General features: G+C 37.4%; 2 protein-coding genes across 2 annotated transcripts; both read left to right on the forward strand.

The window, feature by feature from the left end:
• Positions 1-852: 852 nt before the first annotated feature.
• LOC140764864 (nuclear pore complex protein NUP85) lies at positions 853-7,889 on the forward strand. Its single transcript, XM_073103686.1, has 18 exons — positions 853-1,344; positions 1,485-1,587; positions 1,695-1,805; positions 1,916-1,999; positions 2,270-2,341; positions 2,445-2,501; positions 2,934-3,053; positions 3,129-3,329; positions 3,668-3,778; positions 3,889-3,926; positions 4,014-4,170; positions 4,463-4,564; positions 4,687-4,743; positions 5,246-5,392; positions 5,563-5,633; positions 5,748-5,835; positions 6,535-6,591; positions 7,429-7,889. Exons 1-18 carry the CDS (start codon positions 953-955, stop codon positions 7,624-7,626), a joined length of 2,166 nt encoding a protein of 721 aa, XP_072959787.1. The 5' UTR covers positions 853-952; the 3' UTR covers positions 7,627-7,889.
• Positions 7,890-8,539: 650 nt separating this feature from the next.
• Positions 8,540-17,145, forward strand: LOC140767641 (dolichyl-diphosphooligosaccharide--protein glycosyltransferase subunit STT3A). Its single transcript, XM_073107639.1, has 23 exons — positions 8,540-8,753; positions 8,879-8,941; positions 9,477-9,532; positions 9,622-9,693; positions 9,803-9,908; positions 9,989-10,039; positions 10,246-10,341; positions 10,462-10,521; positions 10,602-10,715; positions 10,852-10,938; positions 11,543-11,646; positions 11,821-11,916; positions 12,580-12,700; positions 13,625-13,705; positions 13,788-13,913; positions 14,027-14,272; positions 14,485-14,628; positions 15,323-15,509; positions 15,594-15,691; positions 16,067-16,146; positions 16,232-16,319; positions 16,516-16,605; positions 16,705-17,145. The coding sequence occupies exons 1-23, from the start codon at positions 8,637-8,639 to the stop codon at positions 16,771-16,773; spliced, it is 2,352 nt and encodes a 783-aa protein (XP_072963740.1). The 5' UTR covers positions 8,540-8,636; the 3' UTR covers positions 16,774-17,145.
• Positions 17,146-17,241: the final 96 nt, after the last annotated feature.

Below are 17,241 nucleotides of genomic sequence, written 5' to 3' on the forward strand. Positions count from 1 at the left end.
GCATACTTGTCCTAACATTACTTACTATCTTAAAGTGTATTCTTTCTAGGAGCTCTTAGAAATACAACATTCTAAAGTTGTTAGTTACTTGTTCTTTTTCTGATGATATTAAGAGTTGTTGGTTGGTTATGGAAATTGGAACAGCATTTAGTGAGGCAAATAAATTGGCTGCTGTTTGATGTTGCATTTCTTTTATTCTCTCGTCTTCAATTAGTATTTTCTATAGGAAACTTGTATATTGCATATAGTGATATAGCATGTTCCATCTTTGTTCTTGCATCTTCTATGCTTAATATGGTGATCTGATGAATTCGGCAACGTTTATTGTATGACAGGACCACGTCAATTGAGAATCGACGTAGTCGGCCATGTGAAACGATTCGGCGTACTTTGAGCCGCCCTTTATGTACTTGTATTTAATAAGACGGCGATATATACTCTCTCGTTACCGGCTTCCCTTCAGGCTTTGCATTACTTGTTTGACGTTTTCGGTTTTCTTGTAGTCTCTTGCCAGTCACCGCCGAGTAGGTAGTAAACTATAGTTATTCCTCTTATAAACATAGAATTATATAAACAAACTATATGCATGTTTTCTTTCAATGTTCTAGTCTTGTGGTAAGATTTAATTGGCACGTATACCAGCAGGTAGTAGCAAACAAATTACTCTTTCTAAAGAGGGAAAAAAAGAGATGAAAAGAACTCATTAGATGGACAACACAGTATACGGCAAAACTGAATTAGTATGCACCGACTTTCTCGACTAGTGGGGAATGTTAAAGAGTCGGCGAGCAATGTCCACCATTGCAGAATGCTTTGCCGATTTTTTGGTAGCATTTTTTTGGGAGCCCGCCAATAATTTCATCGAGAGCCCTAAACCCCAAGTCGAACCCGCTCGCTCGTTCTCGAAACCCTTACCTTTCCTCCTTCCGTTCCGGCCAAATCTCCGGCGAAGATGCCTGGACGACCGTCCGATTCCGGGGACTCCATCGTCCCCTTCTCGCCGGGCGTCCAAGATCCGGTCGTCTACCCCATACGCCATGGCGTTAAGCCCCCGATCTTTCGAGTCTATGTCTCCTGGTCACGTGGGAACCTCCTCCATGTTACGTGCCTCCGCCCACCTCCGGATCCAGACACGATGGGCGGCTCTGGGGACGAAGGTTCCGAGGAGGAGATCGGCGGGAAGGTAGTGGAAGTGAAGCTTGGAACTGATGATGGAGAGATCAGCGAGGCCCAGAGGAGGAGGATTGCTTATGGCTCGGTTCCCCCCTTTGCGCTTCTGCAGAGCCGGAAGAATTCGCTGGCCGCCTTGTCGAGAATGCCGTCTTCTTCGATCCGCACTGAATGGTATTCTGAATTCTGACTCATTAACTTTACCTCTTACTTCATTTGAATTTTTCTGCATTCGAGTTTTTGTGAATCTTACATAATTTTCAGTTTCTAAATTTGGAGATCAAATTTCGAGTTTGTTTCCCATGGCAATACAGGTGGCAGCATGTTCTTGAGTACAGTAATAGCATAAGTAGCCTCCTCGGGGAGCCAAGTTCCCGTCCTACCGACGTAATAGAAGATCCAAAGATGGTTTTGCAGGTGGCCTAGTTTTTCATTCTTCATAAAAGAAACTGTTTCTTCTTACCATTTTGAATTATATTTGATTCTTCTGCCCTTAATTTGTCTTTTAAGTTCTCCTATTGCAGCCTGTTGAGGAGCCTACCAGTCTGAAGGCTGCATGGCAGCTCATGGAGATATTCTATGTTGATAAACAGTTATCAAGTTGGCTTCCGGAGCGTCTCGTTGATTGGTTAGCAGTAATGTTCTTTTCTGACCCTGTCTTATTATCCTTCTTAATTCGACACGAGTATAACATTCTTGGTAGATGTACTTTTCTTGGAGTTACATTTCTCCTTTTCTCCATCAGGATTACGATAGTCTCTTGTCTAGGACGGAAGGTACAATTTATTCAAGGCTTGCCCGTCTTCAAAAGAAGCTTGTCAACTTGCAGGTTTGATTTTATTATTTCTTGGCGCTGAATTAATTTCAGATTTTCAGCACTAGACATATTTATTCAGGAAATCTTCTGGATATGGGTATGGGCTTGTTATTTTATCCCTGTTATATTTGGGTCTTATTTTTCGTAACGGGAATGGCAGAATCTTTTTTTTTTTTTGCTATTATTTTCACTGCACATGTTTAATTTTTTAGTAAATGAACATTCATGAGATATTGGTATGTGGGCTTTCCAGAAAGAGTTCATTTTGAATTTGTTGCACAGGTTATAGAGGATGATCCTGACTACTGGGAAGGACTGTCTGCAGCACTCACAGTTGGATGGCTTGATATTGTGGTAATTTTGCACTTCTGAGTTTCTTTGCTGGAATTTGCTCTGTTTTATACTGAAAATATATCTCTTTAATTTCATTAGCCTGAAATAGACTAGTCACTCTCAGGTGAAGTTGTTGAGATTGCATGGATCTTATCGAGAGGACCAGCTAGACAATCGCGAGGTCTGTATCTTTGTTTCATTCTAGTTGGTGCTGTTTCATGGTGATGCTTTTATTGCAAATGCAGGAGATAATTTTTTTTCCCCTTTTGTGGAGTTTATGAATTGCTTAGCCTTCTCTTTGACATGCTTTGGCAGTGAACCTATAATTGTCATTGTTTCTCTGATATCTTATGACAGAAGAAAGATTTACTTTGTGGATTTTTTTCTCCAGTTTTATTATGCTTTGCCATTTTTTATGAAATCACTCATTGAGGAAATGACCTACACATCTTTCAAGTGAAGATTTGCATTATGCCATAAGGACTTGCATTAGAACTTCTATGTTATTCAAGCTCTCTGAATCTCACTGTCTCTCTGTCCCCTTCATTGATATAATCACTTTCCATGTCTTATTATTTATACTTTTCTTACTTACTATATATCCTCGGTACAGACAGAAAACGGGTTAGTAGAGGCAATTGCTGTTCTGGTTTCAATAATGCCACGTATGCGTCCTGATATTCCAGAAGGAAGACTAGGTCAATGTTGTAAAACTAAACCAGATTTTATGAAGGTATGCTCATTTAATCTGAACCCCCTTTTTTGATGTATTATCCATGGGCGCTTACCATTGTACTTCCACAACTAGGCCTGGGAAAAATGGCGGGGCCATATAAGTAAACTGGAATGCAGTGCATTTTGGGTTCAATGTGGTCACCACCGAACTCGGGATGGTTTGAGGAATTTACTTCAGATCATGCTGGGAAACATTAAGAACATTACTGCTGCAACTTGTCATTGGCTGGAGCTGTTTATCTCTCATTTTATTTTCATAAGGCCGTTCACAGTGGTAAGTTTCTATGAACTTGGAGTAGCATTTCCCTTTATTGAATTGTATATTCGCTAATATATTCCATTATTCTACAAACTTTCAATTATTTATCCAGCACTTTTCACCTTTTCATAATGCTTTATTTGATTATGCGATGTTGGGTAGCCAATTTGGCTTTCCGGTTTAGCCACAATCTTACATGTATGATTGTACCCCATTTGTCAAATATGTGCATGTTTGGGCAGTTTGTTGTTTTTCTAGTTTCTACCATACATTTGGTTGTCTAATACTACAGAGCTTTCTTTATATCTCCTTACTGTTTGGAAATATTTAATCATTACATGAAACTTATGTAGGGTTTAGAGGGAATGCACAACTTAGCTCAGAAATGTATGCAACTCAAACCATCCTCTATTTCCAACGGATTATTGAGCCTCCTTATTGGCATTCTTGGAGATAATCCGGAGGTGAGGAAGATGTACTCTCACTCTCTTAAAGGATTACATTGCCTATTGTTAATATGGTGGAGTTTTGTTGTTTTTATTTTGGGTAATGTTTCTTGTTCTTTGTTCATTAGGTCGTTTTAGCCGAGTGCTCAAAATCATTTGGATCATGGTAAGTTTATAATTATGTTTCTTTGTCTATTAGGTGGTACTCCTGATTGTTGTATTTCAGATTGTATTGAGATTTTTGTTCATCCAGGATGGTTGCTCATGCTATAGAGCTGCTGGCAGCTGATAGTGATTACACAGATGCTCTGTTGCATGAAGAGCTGTATAATTTAGGAGGTGTCAGCATTGAGGAACTCCACCGGCTTGTGTATGCTCAAGTTTTGTCTTCTCATACTTTGACTTGGCAAGTGAGTTTTAATCTTTTATTGTGAATAATTAGTTTGCGCACTTTCTTATAGTTATGTTCTGATAGCAGTTTTTGTCGCATTGTCTTAATCAAGTGATGTATATTGTTCGGCTGCTCTACATATTTGAGTCAACTTTACATAGTTTTAGCTTATTGATATCAAAATTCACCATATCTGAAGAAAATTTTAGATGCAAGTGCATCAAAAACTCACCCCGTGTTCTTATCCAAAAACACTTTTTTTCTTTTGGTCATGATTCATATGATGTCATCTTTGCATTGTCTGTTGTCAGATCGCACCAACTTATCTAGCATCATGCCCAAAGCAAGGGCTAGGACTGCTGGAGATTTTACTATGCAAGCAGCCTGTACAGAGTCATCAGATAACACTTAAGGTAATTGGACGTGTTAGTTTACTCAGTGATATCAAACGTGGTTTCTAATAATTTCTTCCTGCATCTTGATATCCTCCTAGTGGCATCTATTTAATGACATGAAACTTGTCTTCTCTGAGCAGACTCTGGAGATCTGCCGTTTATATGAGCTGGAGAACATCAGTTCAGGTATCATGAAGGTACATCTTGTTTCTAAAGCATATGATACTTCACTGTTCCTCTATCATGATAGCTCCTCCACTTAACAACCTGTACATAAACTGCTTGGGATCTGCTATACCTGAAGCTGTGCTAGTAGGATTCCTCTTCACAGAAAGCTTGATTGCAGCTTCCTTAAATGATAAACGGAACTCAAAAAGAAGCACTACTTCAGGCCTATAACTAAGCCAAGCTCATGCATAAGGAAGCTGAATGTTTTTAACAGGCTTTGCTTGATTTGAGGTCTCGGCTTGAAGTTGCTCACAAGTGAAAAAGTCAAAATGAGCATAAGTTTTAGATCTTAGTCTCAAGTTTGGCTTGAGTTGTTAAAGCCATATAAAGAGAAACAAGCTGCTGACTTGGATTTAGCTTGGCTTATCTTTCTTTTTTTCAAAAACCTTCATATAGTTAGATTGTATAGAAAAGTGAACATTAAATACTGATGAACTTGGTTTCTGTTTCATTCCTTTCTTTACACTTTAGATTGCTGGCATGTACCATTGGAAGCATGGTAGGAAAGGGTCTGGCATTTACTGGTTTCAGCAAGCTCGCGACATAGTTCGGCTCGACAGAATTGCTCAACAACTGTTCGAAAGTATTGGGAAGTCTCTATCTGATGACAGTTTCAAGGTATTACTTTTTTGCGTGGAATATGATTTTGTGCATGTGAGTTGTGTGCCCTTGGAAATGGGACTAACTACAAAGCAAAGTTCTATTGCTTCCTGTGGAGGATACTTTCAACCACATGTATCAGTATTTTCGCTGGGAAACTTATAAATTTTGATTTGAACTGCTGACAGCAATGGGAGGGATTGATCGAGTTACTTGGTTCTGATGTTGGGACTTCCAGAGGACTTGAGTTTCTTCATAAGTACTCCTTGTGTTTTTGCTTTCTTTTTCTGTTCTCTTTACATGAATTGCATAAAATACAGCTTGTGATTTATCTTTCTATGTTTGTTTACTTTACAACATGGTTGTACCACAGATATCGGGATTTTAAGAGATCGCTTCAGGAGGTGCTAGAGGGAAAGGATGCTAGTGCTGCTCGTCGGACCATGGAATCACTTATCCAGGTACTTATCCATATCTAATAAGAGCTAATTGCAATCAGATGTAAGTATCCTCATGTGATGTGTCTGACACCTACACCTTGTACTACTAGGTTAGAAGCTGAAGTTTTAGCATTTCAAGATTATTCTTGTAACTTGGTAGATTCAGTGAAAGAACCGACTGAAGCTTCTATATCTCTGTTTTATATAGAAGAACAATTGTTATATATTTGGTCTACTGGCTCTACGTTAGTCTTGTTACATGGAATCTGGCATTAACCTAGCCAATGATGTTATGTGTGTCATAGGAAGAAGGCTTTATCATATAAGAGATCTGTTGCTTTGCATGGTCCTCTTTATTTGATTGTGGATATTGATTAGTTTACTTTCCTCTTGCCTAGGTGCAACCATTTGATAGTTTTTGATTTGATAATCATGCTAAAATTATTATTATGTACAGAGACAAGTTCTCTGGTCATTTATTGCATCGCAAGGAGAAATTTATTAGTAGCTCGTGAACTTCTAGCCATCTAGGATATATATGTAGTAGTGATCTGCACTGTCAGTTATAAACCAACTCTGCATCAAACACATTGACATGTGCTGATATCAGGATATGTTCTTCCTAATGGTTAAAGGCTGTTACTGATCAGAGGGGAAGGCCAAGCACAAGTTGAATTGGCAATTTTGCTCGAAGTATTGATATTGTTAATCTTTTTGCAGCTTATGAGAAATCCATCCACACCGCAGCGCTTCTGGCTTCCTCTTTTGCATGACTCGGTAAGTCATCGCCATTGCAAGTTCTGCTTTTAGGTTGTTGCTCTCAATACATTTTCTATTGATAGCGTATCTGTCATTGCTTACAATCGTTAACATAATTATCAAAATATGGTTGCTTGGTTTATTTAATAGTTATTATTTGGGTATGGAATGAAATATTGCTGCAGACCTTAAAAAGCATTAAGGTTATTTAGGAACTATATTATGGAAGCTTGATTGTTGATTCAATTGTTTGTGAAGCATTGCAATAGCAAATAAAAATGACATTACCTATAACAGGCGGTGAATAATTATAACTTTTTAACTTATTGTTCATTTTGGATTTATCAATAGAAGTTATTACAAGGCTGCTGGAAGTATGAGTCAATGACTTGATTTTATAGCCATCTTTCCATGAAAGTGCTGAATATGTTAGAAAACCCACAGATGCATATTAGATAAGCAGCAGTGTGGTAGTATAGGTACTTCAATGGTTAATTGCTAACATACTAATACTGCACTATAAGGAGGTTGATACAGTACATCTGTTCTGGATGGTATATAGGTTTCTGCCTTTGGGTACTGAGGTAGTAGTTGAACATTTTGAAAGATCTTCTGTTCATCTTGCCCCTAGTCATACCAGGAACTAGGGAATAATTTGTTTTCTGGAATTTATACAAAACACTCCTGAAAACATTATGTCAGGAAACATCATTGCTGGCTGGCTATTCTATAGTTGATGGAGATCTCTTATTTCGTAACTTGTGATTGTATATGAATATATGTATCAGTAATATCATTGGATGCTTGGATTAAGTCCTATTGACTGGATATTTTTCCTCTCTATATGATTCCCAGGTTAAGTTGCTGAACTGGAAAGGCCATCCTCTGTTAAACGCTGCTGAAACAACTCTGTTGCTAAACAAGCTTCAGGAACTATCCATCGCTAAACTGCGGCCAGATTTCTGTGATGCTAACCTGCCGTCTCAATCCTTGAGCTCCGTCAGATTGGCTCTAGCCTCTAATCTTGGACGTGCTTTTCTTGAAGAGTCCTGAGAATTTGCTGTTTCGGCTTTTGCTGGTCTGGCAGTTTTCGTCCAGTGCAACAAGTCCATATTGCTTCTAATGAGGAATGAAGCAACAATACTGTCCATGTGGAACTTCCAACTCTACGGCTTGGTTTGTCTGGGATTATTGTAAAATTAGCTCTAACTATTATCTTGTACCCTCAATCCATCTGATACAGGCATTATGCCTAATGTACCAGCCAATGGAAATATTTACAACAAGATCTAGTGTACATTTTTGTCCATTTCGTAGCTTTAGTTGCTGTTAAGTTTTGGATTATGTCATTATGCATGATTATGAAGTTGCTTCTCTGTTTATAGAGGTAGCATAATGAGAGGTTCATAAAGTTGAATGTCTAGTGAAGAAGAAAACCAGATGGAAAATAGGGCATTCGTACTAAAAAAAAAACAAAAACTCTTTCAAGTTTTGACAAAAGTATTAAGTATACAAAATAAATACTCTTAATATTTAAGAGTTAATTTTACTACTACTAACACTTAACATTTATTTTTGTGCAATTGGCCCAGGAAAGCAACAACTATATTTGATCTCCATCATTTTACTCAGGTGAAGCGTGGTAAAATATACAAAGCGCTCATATAATGAATTAGGTTTCATAATGTAAAATATTCGATCGTCACATTTGCATTTCCTTTTCCTTTTCTCTTCATAATCTTTCTTGGTTCTAATACAGTTTTTTTCTCTTTCAAAAAAGGAAAAGAAAAAAGAGAGAAAGAAATGGAACTAATACCGTTTAAATCACCGATACGATTAGTTAAGTTCTCTACGCATGTCATATTGTTACGCGAGGGTGGTAAATGGATGGACGGTCCACATGAGGTGGTAAACTGTGACGGATCTTGATGAGATCGGTCCATTTTAGTGCGTGAAATCTACAGCTCGGGTCCAGGATCAGGATCAGGATCCGTTCAAAAACCCCTGTCTTCGAGAAGTCCTCGTCTTCGTCTCCGCCTCCGGACCCTCTCTCTCGTCTAGCAATGGTGGAGTCCATTGGATCGGGAGGCGGAACTCTGAGGAACGCCTTTGGAGGCGTTCTTGGCGTCTTCATCCTTCTCCTCATCGGAGTCCTCGCCTTCTCGATCCGTCTCTTCTCCGTAAGACTTCCATCAATTCGATTCTCGAGTGTCGGAAACCTAGATCGAGTCGAGAACGCAATCTGTCATCTCGATTTCGTTGCTGATTCGGTGTGGCGTTTCTTCTTGGGTGGTTTGTCTCGCAGGTGATCAAGTACGAGAGCGTGATCCATGAGTTCGATCCGTACTTTAACTACAGAGTCTCTCAGGTTTGGTTTCACTAATCATATTTACGTTTTCTTCGATCAAGAGCTGTTAAATGGAGGTAGTAATGATTTCTGCAGTGTGGTGGAGCGTGATATCTGTCTGTTTATATAGTTATGCGATCATAGAATTTTAATTGTTCATTTAACATAATAGATAAAAATTGGTATTATGAAAATTATATACATGTTAACGAATTGGTTTATTGTTTATAAGTAGGGCTAGCCTTTGGAAGATATACTAGTTGCTCAGTCGTCAGTTATAAATGCAACTAATGTGACCCTATAATTCACCTTTTAGGGTCATTGTATCAACATAATGCCTTCTGTTTGCACATCTTCAATTGTGCGATCAGCCATGTGCATAGATAACACCAATGTGCAGATACTTCTGGCACCAAGTTCATTTTTGGCTGGTTGCATTGGTTTTACAATGCAGTCATAGAAGAAGTTTCGTCAATATTCTTACATATATAACTTCTATTCAGAACTCAACTTATGTATATTGTATCTGCATTGACTCACAGTTTATCTGTTTCAGTTTCTTACAAAGAATGGGATTTATGAGTTTTGGAACTGGTTTGATGATCGAACCTGGTATGGCATCTAAAAAATGCTTAACCATGTTATTATGAAACAATAGGATGTTTTTTTTGTCAAATAATGCTGGCCTCACTTGTTTCTAGGTATCCTCTTGGTCGTGTGATTGGTGGTACTGTTTATCCTGGATTGACATTAACAGCAGGTTCCATTTGGTGGTAATGTTCATGCTATCCGTACTTTGCGTTATGTAAAAGGCCAATATCCTAGAGTGAATGGGAATGTATCAATAAGATGTCCTGATGTGGTCAAGTTGTCTGAATGCAGGTTTGTGAATTCCCTCAACATTCCTCTGTCTGTGGAGACCGTGTGTGTATTTACTGCTCCCATTTTCTCAGCTAATGCAGCTTGGGCAACTTATCTTCTGACAAAGGTGGATGGTTTTGATATCTATTTTTTCACTCTTATATGCACAGAAATCATCATATTCACAAGTCTGTCATGTATTTACAGGAAGTTAAGGGCGCTGGAGCTGGTTTGACTGCAGCAGCTCTATTAGCAATGGTAATTGATACAGCTAGTTTCACTCTGGAGTTTTTTTGGTTGCCTTTTCACTTCTTTACAACATCTAGGATCATTTATCTTGTTACTCTTCAATTGTTTTATGAATTTTAGAGCTTTCTTTATGATCTTATAATTTTACAGTGGCCTCTTTCGAAATATGTTACTGTTGTTGACCTAATGTGGATTTTCTCTTTTCATTAACGCAGGTGCCTTCCTATATCTCACGATCTGTGGCTGGCAGCTACGACAATGAAGCCGTAGCAATATTTGCTCTAATATTTACGTTTTATCTATACATAAAGGTAACTTTAGCTCAACTGTAGTTGTGAGTGATTTACAATGGTTATTTCATGTTTCCACGTTTCAGTTAGATTGTTTAATAGATGCTAACTAATCTTCGTATTTGTATCAACAATTTGCAGACATTAAATACGGGTTCACTCTTCTATGCTACTCTAAATGCTCTCTCATACTTCTACATGGTACTTATGACTATGTTACACTTCATGTGTTCAAAACAATTTTATGACTATATTCATAGGTAAATGTTTCTCTCTTCTAGGTTTGCTCTTGGGGAGGCTACACGTTCATCATTAACCTTATCCCGATGCATGTTCTGCTGTGCATTGTAACTGGCCGCTATTCTTCACGTTTGTACATTGCATATGCCCCTCTTGTAAGTGTTTAAGATATTGAAAGCAAAGCTGCACATTTTCAACTTTGAAGTAAGATAAGATTAAAGTAGAAACTTTCACAATAGTAATCTATATCTGAGGGAAGCCATCCTTGTCATATTACCAACATTAATGCAGGTTGTCTTGGGAACTCTTCTAGCATCCTTGGTGCCAGTGGTTGGTTTTAATGCAGTGATGACATCAGAACACTTCGCTTCTTTCCTGGTTTGTTGTTATATATAGATCATTATACAAGTTTCTTGTACTTCTTTTAACATTGTATGCAACTTTCATATATTTTTCAGTCACAGTAATTATGTGGTAATGTTGCTCACTTTGTGAAATTTGTCTTATTCAAATTTAAGCTTTCTCTAAGGTGTATAATTGCATGAAATGGATATATGGTATGAAAACACTAGTAGAACTAGTTTGTATGGTGGGAATGCTTGATTGATGCTTTTCCTCTAAGATCTATATCTACTATGTGGTAATGATTACAGCAAAAATAATGGATGCTATTTTTTATATGTTCCAAATAAGTTTCACATGATTTGAGAACTTCTTTCATTGATTTAAGTATAAATGTACAATATTATTGTCGTCAATACCCATATTTACCTATCAAATTTCACAATCTATTTGAAGCTTTAAGTTCTAGTGCATTCCATGAAGTTATTGTTGATTCTTCAACACAATTTTATATATATGACTAAGGATTCAAGTTTAGAAAGTTTAGACTTGCTTTAGAATGATCTGACTCAGACTCATAACTTAGCGTATATGCATAATCCGCTCTTTGTATATTTTATATTGTGTTGTTAAATTGCAGGTCTTCATTATTATTCATGTGGTTGCTATTGTGTATTATATCAAAGGGATCCTATCTCCAAAGTTGTTCAAAGTGGCTATGACACTTGTAATGATGGCTGGCATGTGAGTTTTGGCCTTCCTTGACACACTACATATATATACCTATTGTTAGGTTTCTAAAAGTTGGTTTTATTTTTAGTCAGAGCAATCGTTACACATATGAATTAGTTGCACCTAATTTAGTATATTCTTTTAAATATTGTGCGGTAACTGAGAGTTGGTAGAATTTTCTTCCAGGGCTGTTTGTTGTGCAGTGATAGCTATACTCATAGCATTGGTGGCTTCTAGCCCAACAAAAGGATGGAGTGGCCGCAGTTTGAGTCTACTTGACCCGTAAGTGCATGTCTTAGCATTATATAGGCACTAACTTTAGGAAGAAATAGCCTTTTATCTCATTTTGCATTGCTATACCATTTTGAGTGGAATTTATCATTGTAGTGATCTCTTGAATCTTGATATTAAAAGGTCCAAACAATGTATGTAATGATGTGAAGAAGAGCAGATTATTGTTGCAAGTTTTCCAAATAGTGATGTATTTATTTGTGTCAAAATGCAAGAGAATGTACTTTAGAGTTTGATAGACTTGCTGGTAGTGAAGAAAAGTTTATTTGCACAAAGCCATGGAACCATGGGTTTCTTCTCTTTTTACTTAAATTCGTTCTTTCTCTCTTCTTCCCACCTTCTCAAAATGCTACAGGAAGATATTTTTGTCAATATAGATTTTCCTTATAAAAACAAACTGGAGATAGTCTTTCTTTTCCAAATGTTGGTGAAAAAGTAAGTATGTGAAGAAAGATGCTCTGCAATAAGGATAAAATGTAGGTGGCGATATGCAAAAGAACCTGCCATATTCTGTTACAATAAAACCCCTGTGAAATACGAGTATAGAAGCATGTTGTAAAGCATCAATTAGCATTATTTTTGATACGGTACTTCTTTCAGATAGTATAACTACATCTTAACATCCTGATCCTAACTCTTTTGTTGGTGTGACAGAACTTATGCGAGCAAGTACATACCCATCATTGCTAGCGTCAGTGAACATCAGCCACCAACCTGGCCTTCTTATTTCATGGACATCAATGCGTTGGCCTTCTTAGTTCCTGCTGGTATTGTAGTAAGTAATCGTACATCTGTAAACAAAATTTAATATGGGAATTACAGTGAGGCCTTTATGGTGATCAAAATTAATTTTTGAACCTTTGTGAATTATGTAACATTATAATGATTTCCTTTATTGTTCACCAAAAATTTTAGATTTGATTGGAATCTCTCGTGCATTGTATGTGTGCTCTTTTTTTAAAACATTTTTTATTTTGAGGTGCAAAAAGATATCCTACAAGGCCCCCCTCCCGTGATCTTTTAGTAAGCCAATTCCCTATAAGCTGATTTGCTGGATATATGTTGCTCACAAGATCCAGTGTGGTTTATGAAGAGTTGTTAGATCCAACTTTTTATGATCTTCTTTGTTTGAGTTAGAGGCATTCCTAGGTGGTTCAGGTGACAGTTGAGTTGGTTGATCATTTAGTCCTTGCTAACTTGAGCTTAGATACTTTGTAGTGTTATTGCATTTGGCAACAAGAATGGGCTGAAGTTACTATTTGTCTTTTAAAGTGGAAGACTTAAGGTCCTTGAGAAGAGTCTCTGACATTGATGGTGTTTCAAGTACCATGGGGTTGAATTCCGTGGATCAAGCATATTATCTCTCCATACAACAAAGAGTTTCGTATGTTCCTTTTCATGAACCGAGTTAAATGGCAGCTATAAAAGGCATTCTAAGTCGATAGATTGTCTACTTAAATGCTCTTTTAATTAACTTTTATCCTCTTTATGTTTTCCACTCTATTATGAACTTGTCTTTGATGTTTACTTATCTAGAAGTATATAGTTAATATCTATAGTTTGTTGTGCACAATGATCAAGCTCTATGTTGTGGTTGAATTTGATAGAACTTTTCTGATATTAGGAACTTAATGAGAAAAAACTAAATCTGCCAAGTTTATTACACATCACCTGTATGATGTTTTCTTTTGTCCTGCAGGCATGTTTCTTACCATTATCTGATGCTAGCTCATTCGTGGTCCTGTATATAGTAACATCAGTATATTTTTCTGGAGTAATGGTGAGAAAGTGACAATGATAGCGAAGTTAATTGCTAACTTAATAGCAGGTCTTCATTTTGATAGTTGCTCTGTTGATGCCAGGTGCGACTTATGCTTGTATTAGCTCCAGCTGCATGTATTCTGTCTGGGATTGCTCTTTCTGAAGCATTCAATGTCTTAACACGATCAATCAAATTTCAGTTGCCAAAGTTGTTCAGCAGTCCTGGCGTATGCGCTTTTCTTGTTTTTTTTTTTCTTTTTCTATTATCTCTAAATTATCCTTGTTCTCTTACAGATTATGTTTGAGCTTCTAACAGTTATTTTGTGTTATGACATTCAAGCCAGAGGAAACTAGTACAGGGAGCTCTGTCTCTCAAACTGAAGTAAAGCATGCTAATCAGAAGACGACTGAGAAATCTGAAACTGCTGCAAAAGAAAAACCATCAAAGAAGAATCGCAAGAAGGAAAAAGAAATTGTGGAAAATGTTCTTGTTAAGCCTAAAACAGAAAGGCGGCTTTTAGTGTTGCCTCTAGAAGCATCTGCAGTTGCCATTCTTCTACTAATCGTACTTGGTGGATTTTATGTGGTATGTAACATTACTAATAGTAATGCTTTGGAACTAAATCATGCATTGGTTAGTTGCTGTCTGAAAATTGACTTGAATATGGAGAGGAAACAGTTCGATGGAATCTAGCATGGAAATTTTATGGGGTGTTATCTCACATCTCAAGTTGCATTTAATGCAGGTCTGTTATTCATACGGAGACAGACAAAGCTCATTGTTCTTTCTTTTTGCAGGTCCATTGTGTGTGGGCAGCAGCTGAAGCTTACTCTGCCCCTTCCATTGTTCTAACATCTCATTCACCTGACGGGTTGCATGTTTTTGATGATTTTCGTGAAGCTTATGCATGGTTACGGCATAATACCGACGTAGATGATAAGGTAAGACTGCCTCAATCCTTAAACTGATTTGGTTTTCTATGTAGGTTTCTTATTTATATACAATGGATTTTCTACTCCATTAAACAAGATTTTTAATACCTTACATCAAGTTATCTGAAAAATCAATGGTGCTTCAAGTGTTTTAATCCTTTATCAGCCAATGTAGACATGTGCCTGCGTGACTTTCTATCTGATAAGTTGGCTAGCATTTCTATGAGCAGATCTTATTACTACTTGAAAATGCAGAAGTTTAGAATAATTTAGTATATGCCATCACACCTATGGAGGATGTATAATTGAATAGAAGATGGCATGAAAGGTTGTTATATCTGAAATATGATGACTATCATTTCTTTTTCTTCCCGGGGGTTTAAAAAAAGAACAAAAAATCTCTCTTTCTAAGAATCTTGATGCTCAAGTACTTCCTGAATTCCTGAGGTAGAATTGTATTAGCATATGTATCATATAAACAATGTACTTGTACAAGCTCAACTGCTTATTAGCGAAAGAGGCTCACCAAAGGACGGTGTTGTTGCTCTTGACCTAAAGGAAGATCATCAGCTCATTAGTGAAGATGATCTCTCTACTTCTTGCATGAGTTATGCAGGAAAATACACTTGAGATTATTCTCTACTGTGATTTCGGTTGTTTGAAATGTGCTACTTTCCAACTCTTAGAAGATGATGTCCTACAGGTAGCCTCATGGTGGGATTATGGTTATCAAACAACTGCAATGGCTAACCGAACCGTCATAGTAGACAATAATACCTGGAATAACACCCATATAGCAACAGTGGGTACGGCAATGTCTTCCCCAGAGAAGGCCGCATGGGAGATCTTTAACTCGTTGGATGTCAAATATGTTTTGGTTGTATTTGGAGGTTTGCACTTGTATGACTGCACAGTAATTTGAAAGCTTGAAATAGTAAGGTTAGACATCTTAAAGTTGCATGTTTTCTTTCCAGGGCTCGTTGGATATCCTAGTGATGATATTAATAAGTTCCTGTGGATGGTTCGCATAGGCGGTGGTGTTTTTCCTCACATCAAGGAACCTGATTATCTGGTGAGTTCCAAAATCATATACTGCATTCAAATCAATTACTTGTTTCAATTGGTGATCCTATAAGCAATTAATTCCAACACAAAAAGATAATATTAATTTTGATACCAAAAGATGAGCAATGTATACAGTGGTATGTGGTTGTAGGCTTGGAGCAACTAGCAAGTATAAAAGTTAGGGTTCATGTCCTTAGCATAATATAGATGATATTTTGGTTAACTTCATGTTGCACATCATGTAGTCTCTTCGTTTGCAACTAATACTGATCCAACACTAGGAAACCAAACATGAATGGGTTTCATGTTTCGTATTTTTATTTTCCCCGTTAGAGTATATGGAGCTCTAATTTTCCTCTGATGTGTTACCCCTTCAACATAGAGGGATGGTCAATATCGTATCGATGCTCAAGCAACTCCAACGATGCTGAATTGCCTCATGTACAAGCTTTCTTATTATAGGTTCGTAAATCTCCTTTTATTTTACCAGGCAAAATTAGCATATCAGTGATGATATAACATTATGCTTCCTTTCCCTTGTCTCTAGGTTTGTTGAGACAGATGGCAAAGGCTTCGACAGAGTCAGGAGAACAGAAATAGGAAAGAAACACTTCAAACTAACCCATTTTGAGGAGGTAAGATCACTTTTTCTTAAAGGGTCACAACTGCGTCATGTCCAAATCTTTGTTTAGGACTTTTTCTACGACCCATTTATTGAAATTTAACAGAACTGGTTGATTGTTATGGACTGGATTGACCCTCTTGTTTATGTCTACTTATTTGCAATGGTTCTCTTTCATCGTCCTGGTTTAATTTTATCTTTTGATGCAGGTGTTTACAACTCATCACTGGATGGTTCGCATATATAAATTGAAACCTGCAAAGAATAGGATGCGAGGAAAGCTGAAGAAATCTAAATCAGTATGTTAGGCAACTCAAGAATCTTGACACAATTTTCGTTCTTCTAATGCATCTCTCAGCCGTAACTCATTTCTTTTTAATTTATTTGCTTCCTTGCAGAATTATAAATCAAGTTCCACGAGCAGTTCAAAAAGGGTTGGCAGTACGAAGAAGAACCCATGGCAGTAAATCAAGCGCACAGATTGTTTTGCAGTCAACTCAGCGTTCGGTTTGTGCTGATAACCTTTGGATCGCCCGCAGTCTTAGCAAATTATCATACAATGTGTTGGATGCTAGAGTAGAGATCTGGATATATTTATCTCACCCGTTTTCTTTTATCGAACAAAGGGGAGATCACTATCTTGAGATTTTTGAGAGTTGACAGAGAGGTAACATAGAGATTGCAGCCGATTGCTTTTTAATGTTTATCTGTAGTTTGTACTGCAAACGAAAGAAAATTCACCCATAGACACTACATATTACTTGTAGCAACATGAATGCCACTTGTCCCAAGTGGATTAATTTTAATCTGCATGCTTACTTGCTGTAGCCTTACCAGAATCAGATGACTCCAACCCCCATCTATCAGACTGCGTGTCCTTATCAACACTTGCAGGTTGTCACGACAACGAGGATAAGCAATTAACTTCAGGATCC

The sequence above is a fragment of the Typha angustifolia genome, chromosome 1 (genome assembly GCF_048772165.1).
Source record: "Typha angustifolia cultivar Huaian chromosome 1, ASM4877216v1, whole genome shotgun sequence".
Taxonomy (NCBI): domain Eukaryota; kingdom Viridiplantae; phylum Streptophyta; class Magnoliopsida; order Poales; family Typhaceae; genus Typha; species Typha angustifolia.

What these genes read in the sequence shown, in the direction of transcription:
- LOC140764864 (XM_073103686.1), top strand. Translation starts at nt 953, where the DNA reads ATGCCTGGACGACCGTCCGATTCCGGGGACTCCATCGTCCCCTTCTCG. An exon ending in CTCATACTTTGACTTGGCAA is followed by an intron (nt 4,171 to 4,462) that starts GTGAGTTTTAAT and finishes GTCTGTTGTCAG; the next exon opens with ATCGCACCAACTTATCTAGC. An exon ending in TCAGTTCAGGTATCATGAAG is followed by an intron (nt 4,744 to 5,245) that starts GTACATCTTGTT and finishes TTTACACTTTAG; the next exon opens with ATTGCTGGCATGTACCATTG.
- LOC140767641 (XM_073107639.1), top strand. Translation starts at nt 8,637, where the DNA reads ATGGTGGAGTCCATTGGATCGGGAGGCGGAACTCTGAGGAACGCCTTT. An exon ending in ATACCGACGTAGATGATAAG is followed by an intron (nt 14,629 to 15,322) that starts GTAAGACTGCCT and finishes GATGTCCTACAG; the next exon opens with GTAGCCTCATGGTGGGATTA. An exon ending in AACTAACCCATTTTGAGGAG is followed by an intron (nt 16,320 to 16,515) that starts GTAAGATCACTT and finishes CTTTTGATGCAG; the next exon opens with GTGTTTACAACTCATCACTG.